The sequence below is a fragment of the Salarias fasciatus genome, chromosome 7 (assembly GCF_902148845.1).
Source record: "Salarias fasciatus chromosome 7, fSalaFa1.1, whole genome shotgun sequence".
NCBI classification, from domain to species: domain Eukaryota; kingdom Metazoa; phylum Chordata; class Actinopteri; order Blenniiformes; family Blenniidae; genus Salarias; species Salarias fasciatus.
Window position 1 is genome coordinate 8320952 of NC_043751.1, and position 27202 is coordinate 8348153.

General features: G+C 44.9%; 3 protein-coding genes across 3 annotated transcripts in view; 1 reads left to right on the forward strand and 2 right to left on the reverse strand.

Moving 5' to 3' along the window:
• Positions 1-2: 2 nt before the first annotated feature.
• Positions 3-3799, reverse strand: LOC115391534 (kelch-like protein 10). The gene is made up of 3 exons (XM_030095806.1): positions 3317-3799; positions 2957-3053; positions 3-22 (listed from the first exon to the last, which is right to left on the reverse strand). The coding sequence occupies exons 1-3, from the start codon at positions 3797-3799 to the stop codon at positions 3-5; spliced, it is 600 nt and encodes a 199-aa protein (XP_029951666.1).
• Positions 3800-4095: 296 nt separating this feature from the next.
• LOC115391535 (kelch-like protein 10) lies at positions 4096-4936 on the reverse strand. Its single transcript, XM_030095807.1, has 2 exons — positions 4815-4936; positions 4096-4594 (listed from the first exon to the last, which is right to left on the reverse strand). The coding sequence occupies exons 1-2, from the start codon at positions 4934-4936 to the stop codon at positions 4096-4098; spliced, it is 621 nt and encodes a 206-aa protein (XP_029951667.1).
• A 17476-nt stretch (positions 4937-22412) lies between these two features.
• The window catches only part of LOC115391536 (zinc finger protein 277-like), a 40581-nt gene continuing 35791 nt past the window's right edge, over positions 22413-27202 (forward strand). Inside the window, exon 1 of the mRNA XM_030095808.1 lies at positions 22413-22759. Within this exon, the coding sequence (XP_029951668.1) occupies positions 22413-22759 (347 nt within the window). The remainder of the gene's footprint in view (positions 22760-27202) is intronic.

The window sequence follows — 27202 nt, forward strand, 5'->3', positions numbered from 1 at the left end:
CATCAGGACGCCGCTGCACCGCCTGCAAACACAGGAGACTCTGTTTTCACTGAAACTCGTTCCAGTCAAGTTTAGAGACATCAAATGATCCCAAGCCAACGTCAAGACGGCCAACTGTATGTTCATGAAGCAATGCTAAGGAGGGAGAACGGCTCCTCATCCACAACAGGATGCTGAATATAAAAATCTCCAATCCAGGGGTGTCAAATATAAGGCATGTGGCCCAAAACTGACCCACATAGTAAACATAATCTGAAATGACACATATCTGACTGTAATGTCAGTAAATTTGAATAAAATACAGAGCTCGCTTGTCCTGTGCAAATGCACTGACAGAAACACAGATGTCAAATTACCAAATTACCGGAGGTCCCAAGGTAATACCCTGTGCAAATAGGACATACTATGTATTTAACTGTTAATCATGTTTTATTTCATACTCTCTTACTCTGTTTTGTTTTAATTTCATACTTTATTTTTCATTATTTTATATGCAGTGTATCTTCATGGGGGCCGACCGCTGGGGCAGCAAGACTCCCCAGTTGTCTTTCAATGAATGATAGACCTCAGCAATGGTCAGATGGTTGTTGCCGTTACCATGCGGTTCCTATGACTGGTTCCCTCAACCCCATCTTCCCTGAGTCTTTTCCCTTAACTGTTTTTTCTATATCTTAGTAGTTGTCCTGCTCTTTTTTTCTAACTGGTTCTATTTTTCTTTTCTCTTTTTAAGATCCTTATTGTCCACGGGATTTCTTTTTGTCTGCTTTGTCTCTGGTCCTCCACGTGCTCCTCTCTCTTTCAGCCTGTTTTCATGCTTTGTCCTCGGCTTTCTTCATGTTGACCGATTACATTTTTTTACCGTTTTCAAAAAAACCTGGCAGCTCTCCAGTCCTCAAGCTCTGCAGCCCTCCAGCTCTCCACGTTGGAATGTGTGGCGAGAAACAAGCCTTCAGGCGCTGTGCGTAACGGTCCACAAACCAAGATGGAGGCCAGAGGCATGGCTGAACATGGTGGCTGAGCACGTATTTCAGGTCACACGTTCTGAGGCGGACCATGCGGTTCATATGACTGGTTTGCTCAACCCCATCTTACCTGAGTGTTTCCCCTTTACCTGTTTTTTCTATATCTCAGTTGTTGTCCTGCTCTTTCTTTCTAACTTGTTGTATTTTTCTTTTCTCTTTTTAAGATCCTTATTGTCCACAGGGATGTCTTTGTGTCTGCTTTGTCTCTGGTCCTCCACGTCCTCCTCTCTCTTTCAGCTTGTTTTCATGCTTTGTCCTCGGCTTTCTTCATGTTGACCAATTATATTTTGATACCATTTTCAACAAAACCTGGCAGCTCTCCAGTCTTCAAGCTCTGCGCCATCCAACTCCTCAGCCCTGCTGGTCTTTCTTCCGAAGCTTGGAGTCCATTTGCTTTTGTTTAGACTCTAAAGCAGTGACTTTGTTGGTCTCAGCTTCCTGCTGATGAGGCTGGTTACTGGCTCCTGAGTGTATCTTCATGGGGGCTGTCCACATTGGGAGTTGTGTCTGGTCTGCCTATGGAGGGTGTCGTCCTGGGGACTCTTCTGGCCTGATTGGTGGGTGGCCTGCACTATGGTTCATGGACCGTGCTGTGGGTCGGCGTGATCCTGTAAAGAGCCCCCGTAGAAATGGACTGTGGCACCTTTGGATGTAGATGGCTCTCTGTGAATTGTCTTTTTGTCCTGGTTTATCAGTTCCATTGTTAAAACTGTCTTGTATTTTAATAATTGTTGACTCCCTTTCACTATTCATCGGACCTCTATACCCTCTGTTCACTCTTTCTCTGTCTCCCTCTCCCTAAAAACACATATTAACGCTGAATCAGTAAATCAATCTGTCTCTCCTGTTCTTTTCTCTCTTTCTATCGGTAGTGGGCAGGCAAGTGGCACCGACTCCTCTGTGTTTTCCTTCTTCTTCATCGTCCTCCTTCTCCTCCTCCTCCTCATCGCATCCTCCTCTTTCTATTCCTCTTAGTCTTCATCCTCCTGCTCTTCCTCCTCCTCCTCTTCCTCATCATCTTCGTTGCCCTCCTCTTCGTCCTCTTTGTGTTCGTCTTCTTTTTGTTACTCTTCCCGATCCTCCATTTCTGCGTCTACCTGAATAAATGGCAGGCTGTCTCGATTGAAGGTGTAGTCCTCCATGTTGGGGAGTCCGTGAATCACACAGCAGCTCAATGCAGCACAAGAGTCATACAAGTCCCGGACATCAGACCACAGATTCAACATCGGATCAAAGCACTCCACAGCACGGATGGTGTGAATGCGGTCGTCGAAACCCCCAACCACAAAGATGCGATCATCAAGTACTCCGATGCCAGGGGCGGTGTGCCTGCTTCCCATGGACGGCAGGACGGCCCAGCTGTCGGTCAATGGATGATAGACCTCAGCACTGCTCAGATGTTCGTTGCCATCAAAGCCACCAACCTTCAGAAAGAAAAAGGAATAATGTATTTGAAAAAAGTTCTTAATTACATGAATTAATGGATACTTCTTTTTAAATAATTGTTTTTCTTCATCAGTGGTCAGGATAAATCATATTACTAACTCAGATTCAAAACCCAGCTCATCCAGGGTTCCAAGCAGAGGCGTAATTTACGTAGGGTTGGTGGGTTATGAAAACCCACGGGCCCCCCTGGCGCCCCGACGCTCTGTGTTCCGAGTGTGCACGGAGCTCCATGCTCTCCGAGCGCTCCGACGCTCTGTGTGAGCACCGCAGCGTTCGGCACTACTCGGCATTGCTCGGACACGCTCGCCCCCCCCCCACTCGGCAACTCCCGCATGAAAACCCATGTGGAATACATCCGAGCTACGCCCATCATTCCAAGCATTCTATGAGTGAGTTACATGTTATCGAAGTGTCAGCTTGGTTTGGTAAACTTACCACATAGACGAGATTCTTATGAGCAACAGCTGCACATCCATCGCGGGGAATACTCATGTCAAAAATCCTTGTCCACTGGTTGGTTTGTGGATTGTAACATTCAGCGCTTTGCAGAGGGTCCCTCCCATTGCTTCCTCCAAAAATATAAATCTAAAAATTAAAGCAAGGACAGGAAGTCATTTTACATTTTAGGCCGTAAGTGTTGCCAATGTTTCCTATGTCACTATTGAGCTACAGTGTTATGGTAATCATCATTAGTATTCTGAACATGAGAAAATAAATAAATAAATAAATAAATAAATAAATAAATAAATAAGTTATTTCATCCTTAGAGGTCATTATAAATCCCATCTCATATCAGGTGCAAACAGACTGTCAAACTTTAAATTCAGCTGCTCTTTGGAGTCACTCACCTTCTCGTGGAGGACTGTGCTACTGGCGGCACCCCTCCTTTCATGCATGGGTGCTATGAGGGTCCACTGGTTGCTCTCGGGCAGGTAGTATTCTGCAGATCTGTGACACATCTGCCCATCAGAGCCTCCCATGGCAAAGATGAGCCCATTCAGCACAGTCACGCTGACAAAGACACGACAAAAATGCATCGGTGCCACTTCTTCAAAAACTTTCATGATGGGATTAAACCTGCACACACTGTTCAACTGCTCATTTCCGTCCGAGCCACCAATGACATAAATATATCCATTCAGGAAGGCGGTGCCGTGGCAATAACGAGGGGATTCTAAAGGGGCTGTTAACTGGAACCAACGGTTGACCCGGATGTCATATGCATCAATGTTTAAGATGACGTTTGCTTCATTAAGGCCTCCAATGGCCACCAGAATGGCATTTGGTTGACGCGGGTCGAGCAAAGGGGTTTGAGAAGATGTCACCAGCATGGTGATTGTTGAGGTAACGCAGGATTCTGGAGACTCTGGTGACCATGGCCCGGCACTGAGAGTCCTTCTTCACTAGGTCGTTGGACAGCAGCACATTCATGATGTCAGTCGAGCTCATCATACAGAGTCGCATCTAAAAAGCAATGAAATGGACACATTTTATGAGTATTACCTTATGAAATATGGCACTTGTTGTCAGTTATCTCTATTTGTCTATGATTGTGGATGTTTAAGTCAAACCCTAGCCTTTCACTATCCTGCCTAGTGTGTATGACCCTGAATATGAGTCACACAGATTACTGTACCTTTGAAATTAGAGAGCAGAGGTGTCCTTTTCGTTGATGGGGGTCATTGGTGATCCATTTCATAATGCCCTCATACACAGTTCTCTCTGTCCTTACAATAAGGTCATCTCTGCTGAGGAAATGCACAAATTCATGGACACTGAGCTGCATCAATTGCCCTGCACTACTGGAAACCACTTCTTCAAAGTGATACAGAATATAGCGTTGGACTTGAAATTCTAGCTTGGAGAAACAATAGTTTTTTGTGAACTGCCAAATGCTTATGCAATTCTCTGGACAGAGCTGTTCTTCCAGTGCATGGCTGCAGGTTTGTACAATGTCCATTATTTCAAAATGATTAGCCGTGACCATGAGGTCCTGCACATTGTCCATTGTCACAGGAACAGAGCCTGTGTATGCAAACTGGATAATAAGCTCCATAATCACAGGAGTGACGCCATCAATGACATAGTCCCTCTGGTTTGGGCTGGATCTCTTAACGAAAAGAGCTCTGAAAGAGAAAACATTTCAAATTTTTGTGAAACGGTTAAAAGGAGCACATCAGGCATTGAAACAACAACTCAAACCACAATAAAGTTGCTGGGTCCAGCACATTTATGCTAAATTAGTACAATTTACAAAATGCTCAGCAGTTTTTCATATTCTATCCATCATACCAGGTGAAATGTATCACTTTAAAAGGAAAACATTGTTTCTCTGTTTCAACTTACTCGAAGTATGGTGAACATTCACACAAGATAATTTTGTGAATTTGAAATTCAACGTCTTGAACTTTCAGAAATGCATCACAAAGCAATCCAGCTAAACGGAGCTCCTCCTGAACTGTCGCCATGTTGCAGAAATGCTGCTTTTGTGTTGTTACACGGACTCTCAGAGGTTATCATCTCAAGAGATGAAAGGGGCTTTGATGTTTGACTGTGTCTGATGACATCATTGGGAAGTCAATGACATCAGCCACTTGGGAATCAAGAACCGATTCTTTTGTGAGAATCGAGTCTTTTTCAGTTTTTATTAAGCTCACGTGTCAAACATAAGGCCTGTGAGCCAAAACCGGCCCACCTGAGGTCTGAGGTCCATTTCACCAAGCAGGTTGAAAAAACTGAGTGAAATCCTGAACTCTGTGTGGGACTAGCGACCTCTTTTATTGTGTTTTTATATTTGTTTTATTTGCATGTTTGTTGCTGCAATTTTATTGGTTGCTGTGGACATTTTTAATTGAGTCAGGCCATTCCCACTACCTGCAGTCTTCAGACCTGAAGCTGATCAGACTAATCAGGGCTGCTGTGTGGGAGTGAGGGATCCCAAGATTTAAACAGGGCAGGTGTGGAGCAGGAGGGGAGCACAGCAGAGGAGACGAGGCCAGTCCACGCTACACAGGCAGTAGTGAGGCAGTGGAGCGGGACAACACCGAGAGGGCCACCAACACGACCCAACGGAGACCGCCAGCACCCGGCATGCAGCTCCGACAGTAGCAGGGTCTGATCCCTGCCTCGCCTGTGAGTAGCCGCTGTTGAGACGGGGGTGCTGCAGGGGCGGTGCAGCCTCGGCTGTGGGGGATCGGTGGCCGTGGGCTCTTTCCTGGCCGTGTTGCGTCCAATAAGATGTGTCTGCAGCCGGATGCCGCACGAATACGACCCGCACGAATACGGCCCTACCGCAATTTACGTTTTAAATTGGTGATTCTGTAGCGTGGCGCAAGTTGCACTCCACTACACATTTAATTCGATTTTTTTATTTTGATGCTGTAAAGAGCAAAAATAAAGTATTTTTAACACCACAGTTCACATTCACTGACTTCCGTGTGTCCCCATTCTCAGAGTGTAACCACGTGAGACTATCCCTATCCCCGAACACACCGTGTAGTGAATGCCCCATCTACTGGTTAGAGTTAGACACTGCTTTATAAAACAACATTAATGTAAAACAACCACTAATGGCTCTAAATGCCACAATTCCACTCAAATTATACTTATATTAACCCCTATATTTCTTTTTACACAGCCAGAGTCTGCTCTTTCTGGACCACACCGAGTATTCAACACACACACTTTATGTTCTATGATTTTAAATGTTTAATTCACACAAGCAGTACTTATTACAATGTCACAAGTTATCAAAATATTCTATTTATTAAGAGAAAATATTAATGAAATCATCTGTAATGGCCTTTGTGGAGTCCAGATCTAACGGGAAAGAGACAAAACACAAGGGCAACTCTTAAGACAGATATATATTTATTTTACACTTGGCTAGGCAACCAACCAATATGACAATAAGCAGCAAAAGCATTATTGTCACCATGTGTGTGATGTGTGTGTGACTTGTGTGTGAAGCTTTCCGGGATTCTGATTGACTGGCCTGGCTTTACGCTTCTCACTACTTCACCCTGTGTGTGTGTGTGTAGCTTTTATTTTTATTACATGTTGATCCGTCTCCTCCAACTTTGACACACACGCACACGCACACGCACACACACACACGTCGTTGTCTGTGACTCCCGCTGTATTTTACTTCCTCCTGACAGAGACACACAGACAGACATTAACGAGAATAAGTACATATAGCAGTGATTTATCTGATAAACGGTACATATTTCACTTATTTAATAAAATATTTTATTTTTTACATTTCAAGCCAATATTTCTCCTTTGAAATGAGCAGCACGTACCAATTGAACAGTCTGCCTTCTTTCTTCAGGTCTTTCTTTAGCCTTTGACAGAATTCCTCCACTTCACTGAAATAGTAGGCAGACATTATCACTGCAGGCTTGACAGAAATACTGGGAACACTTAGAGGATACATTCACAGACATTGGTACACTTCAACGAAGGTGGCAACTACTTTAATAGGTAAACAGTTAAAAAACAAAAACATTTTAGTGCATTGTGTGAATTAAAAAAAAAATCCTTTCCTCTTACCTTTGATGGTAAGCAGGACCACTGAAGAAGACCTGCTCAGCCTCCTGCACGGACAGATTGGCCTGCTTAGACAGGCCATATATGATGGCCTACCAAAAGAAAAGAGTTCATTTGTGTTCACTGTGCAGACACAGTGGAGTGCTGCAGCGAGTGCTGTACGGGTTGAACGCACTGAACGTGGAAGCGCCGCGCACGGAGTTTCTCGCCCGCACACAACGCGCAGGGGGGCGCCGCGTGCGCCGCTAGCCGAACCTGTCCTGCGCCCCGAGTAGGAGAGCCTCACTGCGCTCCAGCTGAGCATAAAAAAAAAACGACACATGCGCTTTTAGCGGTGAAACACGGCCCATTCCTCATTATTTGCCATATCGAACTCGGCCGTATTATCAGAAAAATCACAAGGAAAATGCTGGTATGAGGCACAAACTGAAATAACAAGCGCAAATATGAAGAAAATGAAACTGAAACTTAAATCGCGAGTTTTGTCGGTGCAGCGTTTCGGCCAGCTGGGCGTTTTTCAGGCGCTGAAAACACGCAAAATAAAGGACATTTCCCTTCAACACACAATCTGGCTTAATAAAGTTAAGTGTGGCATTTAGAGCCATTAGTACACTGAAAACTGTTGTTTTGTGGGGCAGTATCTAATTCTGGCCAGTAGAGGGCGCGTTCACTACACGGTGTGTTCATGGATAGGGGTACTCTCGCCGTGATTACACCCCGAGAACGGGAACACCCACGGATGTCAGTGAATGTGAACTGTGGTGTTAAAACACATCTTTTTGCTCTTTACAGCATCAAAATAAAAGAAATTAAAATTAAATGTGTAGTCGAGTACAACTTCGTATTGTGCCACGCTACATAAGTATGAGGCAAAATTCGGCGTGACTGAATTTAGGCTGTCTTGCAGATAGGATGAAGTTTGAGGAAGGGAGCGCTCATAAGAAACTTCCATTTTTCATCTGCTCTGCTATTGGTGTGTGTGTGTGTGTGTGTGTGTGTGTGTGTGTGTGTGTGTGTGTGTGTGTGTTGGAGGGCAATCTTGATAAAGACTTGGTATTTTAAGCCATTATAAATCATATTTGATCAATTGTAAAATTATTTATGTAACACACATTTTCAATGGAATCGGCAGACTTCAAATGAGCCATTTAATCGCGATTAACTCCAGGATTGGGGTGCAATTAATCGCGATTAAGAAATTTAGTCATTGCCCAGCTCTAATTAGAAATGAAAAAAGAAGAACATATTACGACTCAAATTCCTTATTTGGAGTTTTTGTACGACGGCGACAATGACCAACGCGAACCGAACCCCCCCCCCCCCCCAAAGGAGCCAATCCTAGGGGAAACACTGAGATAGAGATCATTTCAACATGCTATTACCATCTGGTTAATTAATATGCTGCTTGTAGTAAATTATAATCACCTGGACCTGGGCCTCCAAAATCTGGCTAGGATTCAATTTAACAAATTATTAAACAATCATGGACCGTAAACAGCTAAACGTGTAGGATGCTGTAGGACTCGGAGGCTCTTATTTTCACCCGACGGATAATAGCGTGCACAATTAAAGGGGCGTGGCTTGGTCGCTCATGAAAGCAGAGGGAGGGCGGAACCTCGAGACATTGGATATCTTTCAAAACTCCGGACACGAGCTTTAAGCTTTGTTGTTATTGCACTGCTCACCCCTGGGTCAGAGCACAGTGTCCGCACAGCATTACATGCTGTTGTGTCGACCTCAGCTTCCAACCCTGCAGTCTCCACAATCCGAAAGGTTTGCTATCCACACACTCAAAAACTGAATGGCAATGAACCGGAGCCGATCAAATGGGGAAGAAACCACGAGCAAACAGCCAGGGAGTGGTATGTCACACACAGCGCACGCACAGCGAGCTGGAAGTGGAGAACTGTGGATTTATTATCAACCCCTCATTCCCTGAGTCGGGTGCCACCCCAGATGCCTTGGTTTATTGCGCTTGCTGTGGGGAGGGCTGTCTCGAAATAAAATGACCTTTCAAGCACCGGGACCACAACCTGCTACAGGCCTGTGAGAACAAGAACTTTTGTCTACAACTGACTGATGGAGTTCTGGAACTGAAACATACACACCCTTACTACAAACAAGTCCAAACCCAGATTTTTGTCACCAAGTCACAGTTCTGTGACTTTGTTGTTTGGACAAACAAAACGTGTGTAATAGCACGTGTCCTGCCAGACGAGCACATGTGGGGTCAAGTGTTACCTGTGGCTCAGGGTTTTTGTTTTTTTTTTTACAACGTTGTGCTGCCCGAGCTAGTGGCCCAACATTACACACATGACACCACACAACACAGCATCGCACAAGTCACCCCTGCTGCAGATTGCACACAGACATCCACTGTCAAAAGAAAGAAAAAGACACGCTAAGCCAGGGGTGTCCATCAGCAAACATATCTGACACTTGTAAATTCTGTACATATGCATACATATTTTTGTGGGTTGTTTTTGTAAGTTTCATGCCCATGTTTTTTGCACTACTGTTTTGTCATAATTAACTCATTAACCGCAATAAAAGAACTATAAACAAAAGATTCTGCCTTACCTTTGAGGAACTTTGAATGACGAGGTTAAATGGGAAGCAAAATATCTGTTTACAGAATGTAAAGGCAAAACTATGTGCTTGGTCTGCTTAGAGACCCTATCTGCAATGAAAGACTTTAATTTAAAGAGGCTGTATCATGCTTTTTTAGCTAGTCCAAACCCTAGAAATGGCATTAACATGGTAATTAGGGGTGTTTAAAAAAATCAATTCGACAATATATCGCGATACTACGTCACGGGATTCTCGCATCGATTCAAAACACGTCCATATCGATTTTTAATTATGTATTTTTCGGGTAAATATCCATTGCAGCTTCTTTTTGTGTGCTGTACTTTTACTCCCGGCCACTAGTTGGCAGCGCTCCACACCAGGAGCTTTGCAGAGCCACCAGTCCGGCAGAGCAAGAACAGCATCTCGCGAGAGCTATCCCAAGTGGCTTCTTTACACTACGGTCTTGCGGTATTTTGTTTACTCATGGTCTTATGGCGGGTGAACTGGAAGACGCTCCGAGGAGTATTTACAAATCAGAAATATGGACGCACTTTGGATTTTACAGCAAGGACGGAGGTAGAGATAAAAGCCACGCCATCTGCAAAATGTGCCTCTCAAAAGTAAAATACTGCGGGAACACCACCAACCTCCGTGCTCACGTTGCAAGGCACCACCAGGACGTAGAGGTAAAGGGAAAACAAGCGACTTCCTCGTCTCAACTTACTCTTGAACAAGTAACTTCAGCCAAATTTGCCTCAAGCTCACCGCGTGCTGCAAAAATAACACACTCGGTGATCTACTACATGTGTAAAGACATGCGCCCTCTGAGCACGGTGGAAGGAGATGGCTTTCGTTTCAATGTGAACACTCTGGAACCCAGGTACACAATACCATCCCGCCAGCACTTCATTGATGTCGCTTTGCCCCGCTTATACAAAGAAGAGAAAACAACTGTTCTGGATGAGCTTCGTTTTGCTGAGCGAGTTGCATTAACATGTGATGCCTGGACATCTAGGTCCACTGAGTCATATGTAACAGTAACAGCACATCACATTGACGAGTGGAAGATTAGTTCTCACGTGTTACAAACACGACCAATGTATGACAGCCACACGGGAGAGAACATTACTGCTTTGCTGCGTGAAGTTGTGGATGAATGGGGGCTGAGAGCAAAAGAACCCGTGGTTGTTACTGACAATGCTCCCAACATGGCTGTAGCTGCTCGACTGGCAGAGATGGATCACATTAAGTGTTTTGCACACAGCCTTAACCTGGCATCGCAAAAAGCACTCAAACTACCAGCAGTGGCGAGGCTGCTCGGCAGAATAAGACGTGTCACTGGATTCTTCAGACGCAGCACCACTGCAAGTCACCAGCTCCAGCTCAAGCCCAACTGCAGCTACCACAGCACAGACTGATCACAGATGTGATCACCAGATGGAACAGCTCCTATGATATGACTGAGAGGTTTTTGGAGCAGCAGCCAGCTATCGTCGCAGCACTTCTTTCCAATGAAGTGAGAAAAAATTAAAAGGAAGTGTTCACTCTGACTGAGGCTGACATCACATGCGCAGAGGAGGTACTCAAAGCACTGAAGGCAATGAAAGATGCTACCAAAGTGATGTCTGAGGAGGGCATGCCAACTCTGTCAGTCATTGCGCCACTTCATGCCAAGCTTGTTATGGAAACAGAGGAAAACTCTGAAGATTCACAAACTGTTAAAGACATCAAGGCTGCAATAGCACAAGATCTGTCGAAAAGACATGCCAATGATGAGACCCTGTACATGACATCTGCTGTTGATCCACAATTCAAGAACCTGCCCTTTCTGCCTGAAGAAAAGCAGAGGCTCATCTACTCCAGACTGACTGATGCTATCGTGACAGAAAAGCAAAAGCACAGTGTAAGTAAATAAAATATAACCTTTTTAGTTGATTGTATTATGTAATGTGAATTTTAAAATCTTGTTTTATGTTTTTTAGCAAGAACAACATGAAGAGGATCAACCTGCTCCCTCACCAGAACCTGAGAGTCAACCCATTCCCGACATGCCACCCGTGAAGAGGCCCAGAGCATCATGCGCTTTAGCTGATCTCCTTGGTTCCACATTTCCTACTCAGAAAAATGACACTGAAACAAAAAGCGATCAGGAAGCTGCAGAAGATGAGGTCAAGATGTTTAGGATGGAGTCCCCCTTGCCCCTGAATGGTGATCCGCTCAACTGGTGGATGGAACATGAGGGAGCCTATCCTCATATTGCCACTGTAGCCCGTCGATTCCTCTGCGTCCCGGGCACAAGCGTCTCTGCAGAGAGAGTATTCTCTACAGCAGGAGACATTGTAACGGCAAAAAGAAGTGTGCTGAAAGCTGAGCATGTTGACCAGCTTGTGTTCCTTCAAAAGAATCTGAAGAGAAAGCAGTAAAATTCTGATCATCTTGTGTTCCTTCAAAAGAATCTAAAGAGAAAGCACTAAAATTCTGTTGTGTTCCTTCAAAAGAATCTAAAGAGAAAGCACTAAAATTCTGTTGATCATCTTGTGTTCCTTCAAAAGAATCTAAAGAAAAAGCACTAAAATTCTTTTGATCATCTTGTGTTCCTTTAAAAGAAATAAGAGAAAGCACTAAAATATGTTGATCATCTTGTATTCCTTCAAAAGAATTTAAAGAGAAAGCACAAAAATTCTTACTGAAACACCTTAAGTGTTTTTTTTTCTTGTTGTAAACATCTACCTCTGTTAAGTTGCACTAATGTTAGGTTGCAATACAATCCATCACACAGTGATGGACCTGACCTCAAAACACCTTGCTGAGTAACAGTCACACAGAAATGTGACTACGTGCACACAAAGTGAGCTGTATCGGACGCAGACATTCACAAGAAACAAACTTGATGTTCAAGGGTAAATAACTCTGTTAAGAGATTAAGAATTGTTTTTACTTTGCCACTAGTTTCAACGAAGTGCTGTTTTGAGAACAAGACAAATACTGAACAGAAGTTATTTTGTTAAACTACTGACCAATTTCTTGTGGCACAATTCAAAGGAAAATGAGTTTTTTCATGAATGTATCAAAGCCTCCTTCAGGGAGTGATTTTTTTAAATTATTTTTAAGAAATAACTTGCATCTGAAGTAACTCACTACTTGTGTAGTTTTTTATGAAGTACTTTTTACTTTTACTCAAGTAAATATTTTTATGAGTAATTTTACTTCTACTTGAATCATAATTCTATGAAGGAACAGTACTTTTACTTGAGTACAGTTGTTGCTTACTCTGCCCACCACTGCTCATGACAAACTTCGTTTTTCATCTGCTCTGCTCTTGCTGGTGTGTGTGTGTGTGTGTGTGTGTGTGTGTGTGTGTGTGTGTGTGTTGGGGGGGTCGCGGGCGGCAATCTTGGCAAAGACTTGGTATTTTAAGTTATTATACATCATATTTGATTAATTGTAAAATTATTGTAAATTATGCTTCTTGAAAAATTCTTGCCAAAAAAAAAAAAAAAAAATTCCCTTTCCCCGGCTGGGGGCAGGATGATCACGACAGGGTACTTTTGAATTCATTAATGTATTTTCCGCATAATGTGATTAACCGCGATTAATTGCAGAAAGATTATGCGATTAATCGTGATTAAGAAATTTAATCGTTTCCCAGCACAAATTTTTTCATTGATAGGTTTTTCTTTGCAGTGCCATGCTGTGTTATTAGTTATTAATATGCATGGACTAAAGTCAAAAATTCTTCCGCTTGTTCACTTGGGGGCGACAGTAGCTCAGTTGGTAGAGCGGGTCGTCTTATAACCGGAAGGTTGGCGGTTCGATCCCCGCTCCCGCAGGCGTAAAACTGGCATTGTGTCCTTGGGCAAGACACTTCACCCACCTTGCCTAGTATGAAAGTTGTGAGAGTGAATGGTTGGTGGTGGTCGGAGGGGCCGATGGCGCAGATTGGCAGCCTCGCTTCCGTCAGTCTGCCCCAGGGCAGCTGTGGCTACAATAGTAGCTTACCACCACCGAGTATGGTGTGAAAGAAAGGGTGAAGCGCTTTGGGCTCTGTCATGCAGGGTAAAAAGCGCTATACAAGTGTAGTCCATTTACCATTTACAAGCCTCGTGCATACATCTGTACCTGTACTTTGTCGCAAGTCCGGTTTTAACCCATCTGAGCACCTGAATGTCAAACATGTAGACCAAAGCCAGTCAATATGGTTTATGGCCCTAACACAGTATAATTAACCCAGGGGTAGGGCTGCACTATTATGGCCAAAATGATAATCACAATTATTTTTGTCAATATTGTAATCACGATTATTCCCCACGATTATGCATTATGTTAGGTAAAAGGTTTTTTTTTTTTAATTAAACAAGTCTTCCATTTGAAGACGTGTGTCTTCAGCACTTCAAAGTCGGGCGTGCATGCGCACATAAACGAAGTATTTTAATTCGAATCTAAACAACTACATAGGACCACTTCAATGTTGTGAACGATCCGATTTTCCTTAGAAACGAACATACACAAGCACCGACTAAGTATTTACAAATGTTTGACCAGACCTCTGTTCTGAAAAGAGCTGGACTATGACTTTGGAACCTGAACGCCTCACAGCTGAGCGACTGTCACCTGCTGCATCCTGAGAGCAACACGATGATGACTGAACAACAAGATGAAGATAAAACAACAAGAGAACAGTGAACAGCCAAGCTAAACCCAGAAATTTAGTACGCATAATCAAGAAGTTTTGCTCGCGTTTTTCTGGAGGATCTAAAAAATAAGACACATGAGCGATTTGCCTGCTCTCTTGAGACAAACACCCCAGAAACAAAGCAACAAAACAAGGTTTTCCACACTGCAAACAAGATGCAAGGCTGCTATAAAATGGGACCACACTCCACTGGCTGACTGCCTAATGCCTACTATCTGACTCACTCAGCCCTAGTCTTCATGCAGGCCAGTGGCGGGATGGATTAAGCACCGAGCCCAGTAACCCGGTTGACTATTAGCAAGCTAACAGCCACCTGGACAGTTCTGGAGTGCCCCCGAGCAACAGCTCTAACCACTTGCTGCACAAAAAAAACAAACTAAAACAAAAAAGGGTCGATGTGGACATCTAGTGGCCCTCATTGCTTGTGCCTGGCAGGAATATGGTTCCCAATCAGACTACACAGCCTTCACCAAGTCAGCAGAGCAGAAAACAAATCTCAACAGGCTGTGTGCCAATCGAAGCTGTTAAAGGGGCTGTATCATGCTTTTTTAGCTAGTCCAAACCCTAGCTTTGGCATTAAAATGGTAATAGTTTATTTTTGGAACTAAGGAAAAGTCATTTTGTGTGAAATAAAATACTTTCTGGGGCTAATTCTGAAACCCGGAAGAGAAAACTCTGTTCCACTGAAAATCCCGCCTCTCCCCCTGTGAACTTTGACTGACAGTGTACTTCAACCAATCGGAGCTTCAAAACAAATATGTTATGCGTTGGCGTCTGTAAGGGTTAGCCCCTTAACTGTGCCGAACACCTCCTTTTAACGCTTAATCTGGCTGCACATAAACTCTCCCTGGGAAACAAAACATGCATAAACTAAGATTCCTGGACGAGCCCCATTTGTTACTGCCAGGCCCAGGGCAGACAAGAGGGGAGACAAGGAAATAATAACCATGAACAAAAACGCTTTATTCAACTGAAATAGACCCCAGTCTCCTTAACTACATCAGATTATGAAATATAGAGTCAGTCGTAGGCGGATCGGTGCAGCGTCTGCAGTGATGCGGTCGTTGTATCGGTCCATTGTGGTGAAGAGGGAGCTGAGCCGAAAGGCGAAGCTCTCGATGTACCGGTCAATCTACAGTCCCACCCTCATCTATGGTCATAAACTTTGGGTCATGACCGAAAGGACAAGATCCTGGATACAAGCGGCTGAAATGAGCTTCCTCCGTAGGGTGGCTGGGCGCTCCCTTACAGGTAGGGAGAGGAGCTCAGTCACCAGTGAGGAGCTGGGAGTAGAACCGCTACTACTCCACATTGAGAGGAGCCAGCTGAGGTGGCTCGGACATCTGTTAAGGATGCTTCCTGGACGCCTCCCTGGGGAGGTGTTTCGGGCATGTGCCACCGGGAGGAGACCCCAGGGAAGACTTAGGACACGCTAGAGAGACTATGTCTCTCTGCTGGCCTGGGAATGCCTTGGGATCCTCCCGGAAGAGCTGGAGGAAGAGTCTGGGGACAGGGAAGTCTGGGCATCTCTGCTGAGACTGCTGACCCGGTCCTGTATAAGCAGTGGAAAATGGATGGATGGATGGAGTCAGTCGTTTCAGCAATGTGTGGATGTTGAAAGTGGAGCAAACCCACAAGGGGCAGGGGGGTACTGCTGCTTCCTTTTAAGCCTTCCAGTGGCCCCGCCGTGTTCGCCAAGTAACTCAGCTCCTCCCAGCACCACCCTCCACCACTCCCAGAAGCTGCTCAAAGAGCAGAGTGAGACACCTCCAAGGGGAGCCGGAGGAGGAGGAGCTGACATGCTACCAATGCTTCACGATCATCCTCCATTTTATTTAACTTCCACACTTTTTCTGCCAACATAGAAAAATTTGTAGGTAATCTCAGTGGAAATTTTTCTCATGAGAAGGGCTGTGCAAGGCGGCGTGGCTAGTAAAAGAACGTCACTCTTCCACACAGAGTTGTGCAGATGCATCAAGCATGAAACATGCATTAGTGTCCTGATCTAACATGGACAAATGAAAAAGAAATTATTAAAAAGGCATCACTTCTCCTTTCCACAGCCTCTCTTCTGAGCTGCTCTCTCCGGGGATCAATCACAAATCACTAAAACTGTCTGCAGACCCTCGTTTTGTAGGATTTACACTTGCTGTTCTATCACTTTTAAATTACGGCCACAGTCAGATTGGTATTTCAGAAGATAAAAACCTCTCTAAAATAAGGGACTTCAGGATCTAACCTGGTCCAGAATCGGGTGAATCTCTTTAAGTCCAAGTGAATTTTCCTTCATGCACTCATGGAGGCTGTCAAGTTTCTTAAACTCAACACAGCAATGAGTCTTAGAAGATGCAAGTGTCAAACGTGAGCAGAGCCTGCTTCTCTCAAGGTTTGTAGGATCTTCACCTGGATCTTCAAAGATGGCACCAAAAGAACGCTTTAATTGTAGAATTTTTGAGGAGATCAGAATTCATATTGACCTCAAGCACCACAAAAAACAGCAAAACCTCATTGTATGGGCCATCTCAGAGAAGAATCTCATCAACTCTGACGTGACCATCCTGAAATTCATCAAGAATTATGGAGCAGCCTCAAGCAAAGAGAAAGGTTTCTGCCGTGTGGGACAATTTTCATCTTGTGTTGGAAAATAAGGTAATTATTTTAATATCCCTGTTTCATCCTGTTCCTCTCAGTTTCCACTTCATCTGTCTGAACTCAAATTAATTTCAAAGTGACTCTTAGTTAGAGCCATATGAAATCCGTGTTAACGGAAACGCGGAAATGACCAATAAAAACAGAATTGGAATAAAACGCGGAATATTGCGGAATTGGTCCTAATCTGGCCTGAAATTCAGTTTTCGGGAGAAAATGGAACCTTATAGTGCAAAGCAAACATGCCGGGGGGACCACCCAAGCTGTTGCAACGTGAGCGTGACTTCCACAATGCTGCTAACATGCTAAAGCTGCGTTCCCAACGCCAAATGCTTCCGTGATTTTGCGTCAAAATACAATTGAAAACAAATGGGAACGCGCATTCCAGCCGCGACGAGTGTCATTGTGTAATTGTGTCAACATTTAAAATGGCGGCCAAGAATGAAAACATGCCCAGCACCTCAGGGATTTCTACTCAAACCTTCTACGGTAAGAGACTCCTGCAGGTAAAAAAAATATTTTGGCATCAAGTAACACCTAATAATCACTGTAGTTGTGAAAATTTCCAAGTATTGATTTTGGATTGGGAGGATATTTCCAGATGTCCACTGAAGTGGACTGTATGCGTCACTGGATTTATTTTCACCTCCATACATGCAATTGCTGACAGTATATCACTCGACAATGCTTCATCTGAAGTAGTTTTCTTTGGTCTGAACCAAAATGTTATGCTATTAGAATGGAAGCTGCATTGTATATATCAATATCTATGTTTTGTGCATTATTCATTGCGAGTAACAGTCACAATTTATATTTTACAGGCTAGTGCCGGGCGTGCCAGGCCCAGCCAGGCCTACAAAATTGTGGAGGAACTGCTTTCTGACTCAGAAGATTCACACTACAGTGACAGCAGTGATGAAGAGTGGTTGCCAAGTAAAAAAAAAAAAAACTCTAGATCAATGTGAAAGTGCATCTGAGGAGGAAGGACCAGACGCAGAGGATAAGGAGGAAGAAAGCCCAGATGACATGGTAGCAGAACCTGATTTGGAAGCAGAGAGACCTGTTGACACACCAGCACCACCTGCAAAAGCAAAGAAAAAACAACAAAAAAGACCCATCTGGAAAGATGTTGCACAGAGATGGTCCAAGAAAGATAAGAAGATCATCACCATTGACAGACCATTCGCAGTGAAGGTGTACAACGATTATATGGGAGGGGTCGACCTGATGGACCAGATGATGGCAATCAGTGACGTGCAGTCAGGGTAGGCAGGGTAGGCACTGCCTACCCTGGGCTGATAGGAAAAAATTAAATCATTCCATTTTAATAATTCTTTTTTCCAATTTTCTTCAATTGCTTTATTATTATTTTATATATAATTTCTCAAATTTTAATTTCCAATATAGTAATATAGTACCTGTCGGCTTGAAAGTGACAGCATTTAGTGCTTTTCACAGCCCAGTAAAAATGACTCAACACAGACTCCTCCTTGCCAAGCAGAGAAGCTGCACAAGTAACTTCCCCTTGCGCTGTATTACAGTGAAGGACACACCCTCTCCTGAAGGCACAGCGCTGCTCTGCCTTTATCTGTCGTATCGTCGTAATGATGTGGGTTCGCGCAGGCGCAGTCGGTTTCACCATCTAAAAATCATGTACGCAAAAAGGCAGATCGCTACGCTGCCTTTTTTACGTTACTCTGCTGTGCCAATGCTCTACGTACGTTCACTGAGAATTAGTGAATCGGTCCTTTTCAGGTGACGTCACTCTGTTGCATTGTGGGATTGAATCGCCATTTCGCAGGCCATGGTCTCACTCTGTGATTCACGTCTTTGAGTGCGGCATCATTTCTCAGAAATGGGAAGATCGTGTTGCGTGATAGGCTGCCATAATAAGTCGCATCGACGGAATGGGAGCAGGACAGAAGGCAAGCTCCGTTTTTTTCCAGTTTCCCACGTGGAAAAGAAATGACGGGGAGCAGACTGAGGAAATAAGGAAGAGGCATCAGACGGCGGGGGTCGCAGCAGTGACATGAAAGAGCATCACTTTCCACTCCATATCTGCCAACATGGTTGTTTGCTCTCGACATTGTCATAAAGGCAAGTAAGCGAGTTTATTTGTTCTAAAGCAGTGTTGCTGAAAATGTGGTTTCTTTCTGAATGAAGTCACGTTAGCCGCTAACGGTTAGCACACCTGCGAACCAGCTTCACCAGCTGCGAACCAACTTCACTTGTGAAATCCAGTCAGCGGAGGAGGGCAGTGGAGAATCACTTAATGCTACATCTGTTAAAGGTGCTGTAGGCAGGATTCGGCATCTCCACCATCTTGCTTAGGTTTACCTAAGCAAGATGGCGATTTGACCCATCTAAGATGGCGATTTGAAACCCAGCACAGCCAATCCGGTCCTGTTTTCTCTGACATCATGAACTTACGCAAGTTAACCCCCTCCCACAACAACGTGCGACGAACGCCCCTCGACCAATCACGGTTAGAGCCTCAGGGGCTCTTCTGATTGGTCAAAGATACCTGGAGCTGTCGAGATTCCTTTTCAGCTCAGAACAGAGACAGATGGAAACGCTGCGCCCTCGTGGTAGTGCAATTATGCTACACTCCTAAAGGATTATCAATGGATACTCTAACATTTAATCCAAAGAAAACAGAAAAATTAGCACTGACTAGCAAAATCCTGCCTACAGAACCTTTAACTGTGATAACTGTGTGAATGGCATGAATTAGGGGCAAGAGGAGCGGCACATATGTGCAGTAGAGCTTTGAGCATGTTGTTTTTGGTTGTTGCTTTCAGGTGGTCTTTCATTAAATGTGTTGGGGTGTGGGCCCTGTAGAGAGAGAGACGTTTCAGCACCGCAGACAGCTCCGCGTCCGAATTGTCGTTTTCTCACTCATTTTGCGTTTCGATCACAAACAAGGAACGCGCTGTGTGGGCATGAGATATAAAGTTAATTGGGAGAGTCTTGGGACTGCTATTAAGTCATTGTTTAAGCTTTTTTAATGGTGTTATACGATCTTGATTTTGTTAGAGTAAGCTGGCACTTGCCTGCCTACACATATAAATTGTCATTGGTGTGTCCGTCGCAACAGTCCGTTGCGACTGTCTGCCTACCTAACCCTGGAGCTCACGGCACGTGCCTGATGGCAATGTATCCCCACAGACGCAAGAACAAACACTGGTACATCAGAATGTTCTTCCACTTCCTGGATGTGACCATTGTGAACGCCTGGCATCTCCTCAGATTGTCTGAATGGGAGCAGCATGGTCTTCTGCATTTCAAGGCATCTGTGGCTCGTTCATTGATAAATTCAGGCACCGTCTGCAAAAGGGGGAGACCAAGTGACACTTCCCCACCTCCTCTTCCTGTGAAGCGCAAACCTGTGACCAAGGTACCTCGCGAGGTTGGTTTATGGCCATTTTGTCTACTCCCATTTCGTCTACTCTGAAATTCCCATTTTGTCTACACCAAAACTCCCATTTTGTCTACTCCCAGTTCGTCTACTACCTTTGTGGCAAACATTCCCATTTCATCTACTTTTCTCTACTTCAACATTAGACCACCAAAATAACATTAATTATGAAAGTTGTTTAAGGAACAGGATATTTATTATGAAAACTGCTACAACAGCTACTTATCCCCCTAACCCTAACCCTGTTCTTGCTGTTTCTTCCCCTTACAATGTCGTGGCAGCTTGTTGCCTTTGAAAATGCTGAGGAACTCAGCCGACTCTGGTCCAGATCTGCAAATGTTGACGACTTCCTGGGCAAGGAGGAACGGCTGGCCCTCTTGTGCACGAGTGTGGAGGACCCTGCAGCTGACCTTAATATGACTTATGATATAGACGGTGTTGTGGTGCAGCTCCATAAAATGTCTGCAATAAAGGCACCAATCCACCGCCTGAAGCTGCCCACTTTTTCCACCAGGGACCTGTCACCCCACTTCCAAATCCTCAAGAAACACCTGCCATTGGTGGGGCTGACAGGCCGCCAAATGGCAGTCCTGAAAGACGCAATGTTTGGGGTGTGCATTGCCACAACTGATGGTGGCTATAATGTAAACTTCACATGCATGCCTAAGCGCCTGTCAGGAATACCTGATCAGAGGTACTCCCACCCAACATGGCCCAAGACAGAGGCCTTGGAAATATTAAATGGTGTGGTGGAGAGATTCAAGGGCCTCCTGAAGGGACTCCCACTGAATGAAAAGCGACGGCCGTCGCTTCAGAAAAACATTCTTTCAGACTTGGGGCATGCCAAACTCTTGATTCAAGACCAGCAATTTGTTCTGGGTGTCTTCGATGAAGCTCTCAGCACGTCAGACAACTACCACTTTGACATTTTACTGACACTGCTGCGCTTTGGGCAAAGGAGTCCACTTGTCTATGTGGACAAACTTGTTCACATGGACGGTGTCAAGTGCATGTCCATACATGCGGCATGCAACGTGACGCCACAAGACGATACTTTTATGCTTCTGTGGTCCAGGGCGGGGTTGCAGGACCTTGCAGGGACACGAGGGAAACTATTCAGCGTGTTGGGCAAGCATGAGGCTGCCAATTTCCAATCGAAACCTGGATGGCCAGGCTCCTGACTTTGCTCGGGACCTCCGGCAGTTGTGTGTCCCTCCAAGGATCCAATTCATGCAACTGTATGCTGACTTCCCCCCATGTACACATCCACTCGCCATTCAAGCATCCGGTGTCTGGCACCATCATTACTGCAGGGCTGTCACACCCACAAAATGAAAACGCAATGATGATGTGCGCTCAAAAGTACATCGACCACATGGGGGACCTTGTTGACAAGGTCACCTGTTCTGTGGCCCTCGGATGGAGATGGTGGCCTGGTTTTGGGGGGAGTGAGGAGGTCCATGGAGTCCTGGACCCAAGGCACTTTTTCCACACTTACAGACTTTTGGAACTCCTCCAAAGTCAGCCCATGGTCATGCCTTTCAAGCTGAAAGAAGACATTGAAGAGGAAGACGTTGTTGGGATTCTACACATCGTCCTCCAACACTTTGTCCAGACTCTTCAAACTCTCTTCCAGTGCCATGCTGGCAAGGGGGGCTTTGACGCCTCCTGGAAGGCATATCAAACAGAGCTGGCACTGGAGGAGATGTTCTATGGCCACCCACTGTCTCCCTGCGAAACTCAGCTGAGTGCCGCACTGGGAACAAGCACGACGCGGCAGATGTCCCTCACCTACTGGAGGGGGTTCATCGGGCTGTCGCCCCATACAGCAGCTGCTGCATCCGCCAATCCTCCTCCGCTGTCCAACTGGACAAGGGACACCCTCCAAATGGAGAGGATCAATCGCCTTTGGCCAGTGTGTGAACTTTTGGACGCGGAGCCACTGCTGGTAGGCGAGGCATTGATCCTACTCTTCTTTCAAGACCGACACAAGAGAAACAGTGACATCAACTTGGACTGCCTGACAGTGGGCCACCCCCCTCCTGGGCCCATGAAGGGTGCAATGACAGTGGCCCACCTGGCGGAGGAGCTGGCAACCAGGGACTCCTTCCCAGCACCCTTTGTCTTCCAGCGGGCCAGGCAGCTGGTACAGGGTGCTAGGAAGGATGTCGCCAACTGCCTCAAGCTGGGCTTTGCTGCAATGCGAATCAAGTACTTCCCCGATATCAAGTACAGAGATGTGAAAAAGAGGAAGGTCCTCAACTGGAACTTCCTTGATTACAAAGAGCTGTACGACGCGAGCAGCACACCCTCCATGGCGGGCCTCGCTGGTGCACTGACAGGTGACGTCATCAATGAGATCGAGCGGCAGAACCTGTCATACCGCCACAACCTCGACAGATACGTGCAGTACGGGATGCAATGGATGGAGACGAGCCTCACCCGGCTCCCAAAAGACCTGGGGCGTGCAAAAACATTGAAAATACTCACGTTCCTGTTAGGCGTGGGCATGATAATGAACTCCGACTATGTGTGTTACAAGGAGCTGGGCAGGCTCCTGACAGAAATGGATTTCTCCCAAGCCCAGCTCCAGGCACTGAACATTCAATCACGATTCCTGTTGCCGAAAGTGTACAACCTCTCCGTCTGGCGCCTGCATGACCATGTACCTTACCATATGGGCCCTCCTCCCCAACCTCCCACACAAATAATTTTTCATGAGAGGGAAGACAAGCAGCAGCCACTGGACGAGGATGTACAGGCTGCCGACCCTGACGAGGTCCAGCCAGACACATCACGGGGGGTGTTTCTAGCTGCAAACACAAAAAAACACTGGTCAGCAGCTGAAAGGAAATGATTGACACCGCGCTGAAAAGGAAAAATGCCCAGCTGCCCCAAAGATGCCGGATCGACCTCCAGCTGCTGTACAGTCCAGCGCAGAGCCTGCAGTGGCGCATGGAAGCGCTCACGCGTCACCTCCAGGTATAGAGAATTACTGAAGGCTACTGGAGCACTGCAGCATCTCTAGAGGTGCCAATTACAGATTCAGGTAAAATATATCCTCCATCAAAGTACAGAAAACCATGTATTTTTCGTTTCCAAAAATTAATTTTAGAACGAACATATTTTCTGAATAAATACCTTTGTCCTGTGGAATGAGCAGGGTAAGGACAGGACCGTGTGGGAAGGTGTCAGTCCTGATGCGCAGCCGGGGAGACTTATTTTACCAATTTTAATATGTTCTTGATTATTACTGACGGTTAATAATACAACTATTTTGTGTGTGTTGGTGTGTGTGTGTGCGTGTTTATCAGGGAAACGAGTGTGAGTGGTGATGCTGCGCAAATGCGCACTGTAAAAAGTTAAATACATTTTAAAACCTGATTTGAGGCATTAACAAAGCAGACATGAGGCATTAAAAGGTTCGCTTTAGCATTACTGCCACGTCATCACCAATTATTTTCGACCGTGTTGTTTCGGTGACTTTTTTCTTTCGGCCGAAAGCCGAAAATACACTTTTGAGTCATTTTCGGCCGAAAAATTTTGGTGGCCGAATTTTCGGTGCATCACTCCTCATTACACTACAGAGCCGAAAGGAGACGTTTCCAGTGTCTTTGGAAAATGTAAATTTATCGTGCCTGGAAAACTTACCAACCTCATTTTTTTTAATCGTGCGATTAATTGATTTATTGACTATCGTGACAGGCCTACTTCCTATTGTAACTTTAAATTCACATGCTCTACACATACTAGCCCTCAACCTTATGTTAGGCTAGAAATATCATTGTATTAAAACTAAAGTGGGCTATCAGTAAATTGACTTAGCGAAGGGGGGCTTGGAGATGCAGGGGGCACACTTTGTTTTGCAAATGCTCTGGAACGGGAGGTGTGGTGGGGGAGCCACACGAATTTCTCTGAAAGAGGTCATTGGAGAGTACAAGAGGCTGCCAGACAGAATCATTGTCCCTGTGACTGTTTACAAGACGGGGGGAGTAGACACAGTGGAGTGCTGCAGCGAGTGCCGTACGGGGGGAACACACTGAACGCGGAAGGGTCGAGCACGGAGTTTCTCGCCTCCCATATTAACTCATCTGACTGCCTGCACACAACGCGCAGGGGGGCGCCACGGCACCGCTAACCGAACCTGTCCTGCGCCCCGAGTAGGAGAGCCTCACTGCGCTCCAGCTGAGCGTAAAAAAAAAAAGACATGTGCTTTTAGCGGTGAAACACGGTCTATTACTCGTTATTTGCCATATTGAACTTGGCCGAATTATCAGAAAAATCACGAGGAAAATGCTGGTATGAGGCACAAACTGAAATAAGGAGCGCAAATGTGAAGAAAATGAAAGTGAAACTTAAATCACGAATTTTGTCGGTGCAGCGTTTCGGCCAGCTGGGCGTTTTTCAGGCGCTAAAAACACGCAAAATAAAGTACATTTCCCTTCAAAACACAATCAGGCTTAATAAAGGTGAGTATGAGGCAAAATTCGGCGTGACTGAATTTAGGCAGATAGATAGAACGAAGTTTGAGGGAGTGAGCGCTCATAAGAAACTTCCATTTTTCATCTGCTCTGCTATTGGTGTGTGTGTGTGTATGTGTGTGTTGGGGGGCAATCTTGGGAAAGACTTGGTATTTTAAGCCATTATAAACCATGTTCGATCAATTGTAAAATTATTTATGTAACACACACATTTTGAATGGAATCGGCAGACTTCAAATGAGCCATTTTAATCGCGATTAACTCCAGGATTGGGGTGCGATTAAGAAATTTAATCGTTGCCCAGCTCTAATTAGAAATGAAAAAGAACATATGACTCAAATCCCTTATTTGGAGTTTTTGTGCGACGGCAACAACGACCGACGCAACCCACTTCCGCGTCGGAAGCGGCGCGTCCTGTGTGAACCAGGCGTTTGTCGCCCCTTGTCGGCGGGCCTGCCCAACCATGTGAAAGACTCCCTGTCTGTCAATGATAAAGAATCCTTTAAAAAATTCCTGGATCCAGACAGTGATCTGGATCATCACCAAAATTTAATCAATTCTAAGTTAGCCCAAGACCCACCTTTCCACAAAGTTTCATTGCAATCCATCCATTACTTTTTCCGGGATCTTGCTAACAAACCAACCAACCGACATGATTACATAACCTCCTGGCGGAGGTAATGAATTAATGTGGCCTGTCCTACAGGTCAGGTTTTATGTTTGTTTTTTTTGTTTTGTTTTTTTTCCAGCGATAGAGAAGATTTGATTCAGTGACGCTTGATGCAACAAGCTCGGCAACACCAGAAGTCGACGTGAGAGGATACCAGTGCTGAATACCAGGCGGCTTTTCAGAAAACGCTGAATTGATGGATCCAAGGAACCCGAAGGCGAGCCAGAACCAAGAAAAGGAATTCAACTGAACACACCTCCCAAACTGCGGTGTGGTTCCACACTGGCACCATTTCTGTAAGTGGCCTTTGAGAGATACACGGTGATTCTTTAATTATTTAAGCAACTTTACTGCATGTTCAGTATTTAACATTTTCTCATTCCTCTTTCTCAGGAAACTGTGAGGAGGCTCCACAAGGCCCAGAATGATTCCAGTAAATGTTATGATGCATATTAAGGTGTGATTACAATTTTGTGTTTGGGTTATATTAAATTCTGAAAGTGTTGTTTCAGCTTGACCCAGTCAGCAGGCCATTCCCTCCTCCTAATCACAGACTCATTTGTTTGCCATTGTGTCTTCACCCCACAATTCAAAGGTGACCACCTTCTTGCACAGGAGGTTTCACTGGCCCATCCAAATGTGGAGCCTGAAACTATAGTTGGTGAGTTGAATTGTCTTGTGCCACTAAAACTAACTTGGAAGTTACATAAGTTTTCTTCCTTATATGCTGAGCTGTTCTACTATATGTGACCAATTTCATTAGTCATTGAACCCTTTCCTCTTCAGCCTGCTGCAAAACCTATTTTGAGACACTCCGGCTAACTTTCAGGGGCCAAGAGAATACTCCTGAGGAGAAGGGGAGGCGCGGGGTTGCTGCAGCAACTAAGCAGGAAGAGAAGAGTAAGTAAAGACTGCATCTCTACATGCTTTACTTTGACTCTGCCCAATCTAATTTGCTCAGTGCTAAAATGTCCATTTTCTGTGATTTGGCAGCTTTTCAAAGCCAGAGGTGGTGTTGTCCGTGGCAACGAAGAGGGCACATGGGAAATGGCATCCATTGACCGCATGTCAGAGGAGGAGGACGCCATCTTGAATGGAAAGCCTGTATGGGTCCGGCTTCCACCTCGAAGCTAGGAGTTGTCAGCGCTGTGTGCTGCGCTGCAAGGCAGACTGGAGGCTGATCCAAAATATCCAGCCTACCATCACAAGAGAGTCGCTGGGGATGTGTTTCGTGCTGCACAGGAGTGACCTGTTTGTGGCTCTGCGCTACTGTTGTACATACTTTATATTTTATTGTTTTTTCCATTGTGTGTTTGTAGATTAGATTGTACATATTGGTGTGATTTTTTTCTACAGTTGTACATACTTTATACATTTTTTTTTTCATTGTGTTTGTAGATTAAACTAAACACTGGTGAGATTTTTTTTGCAACAAAATAAATATGTATGCTCTGATAGTGTTTCATTCTTATTTATGATATAGTGTATAATAAGATTACATTAATAACTACATTAAATTATCATCATAAATTAAACTATAATAAAGTTGATATGCATATCGAATAATTCCCCCTACATACTTGACCAATGGTGGAAGGACCAGTGACTTCAAAACAACCAATCAAGTGTAAGAATAAGGCCCAAGGTGTGAGATGCTAATGCCCCCCTGCAAGAAACCGGGGGGATTATTCTGCATGGCAA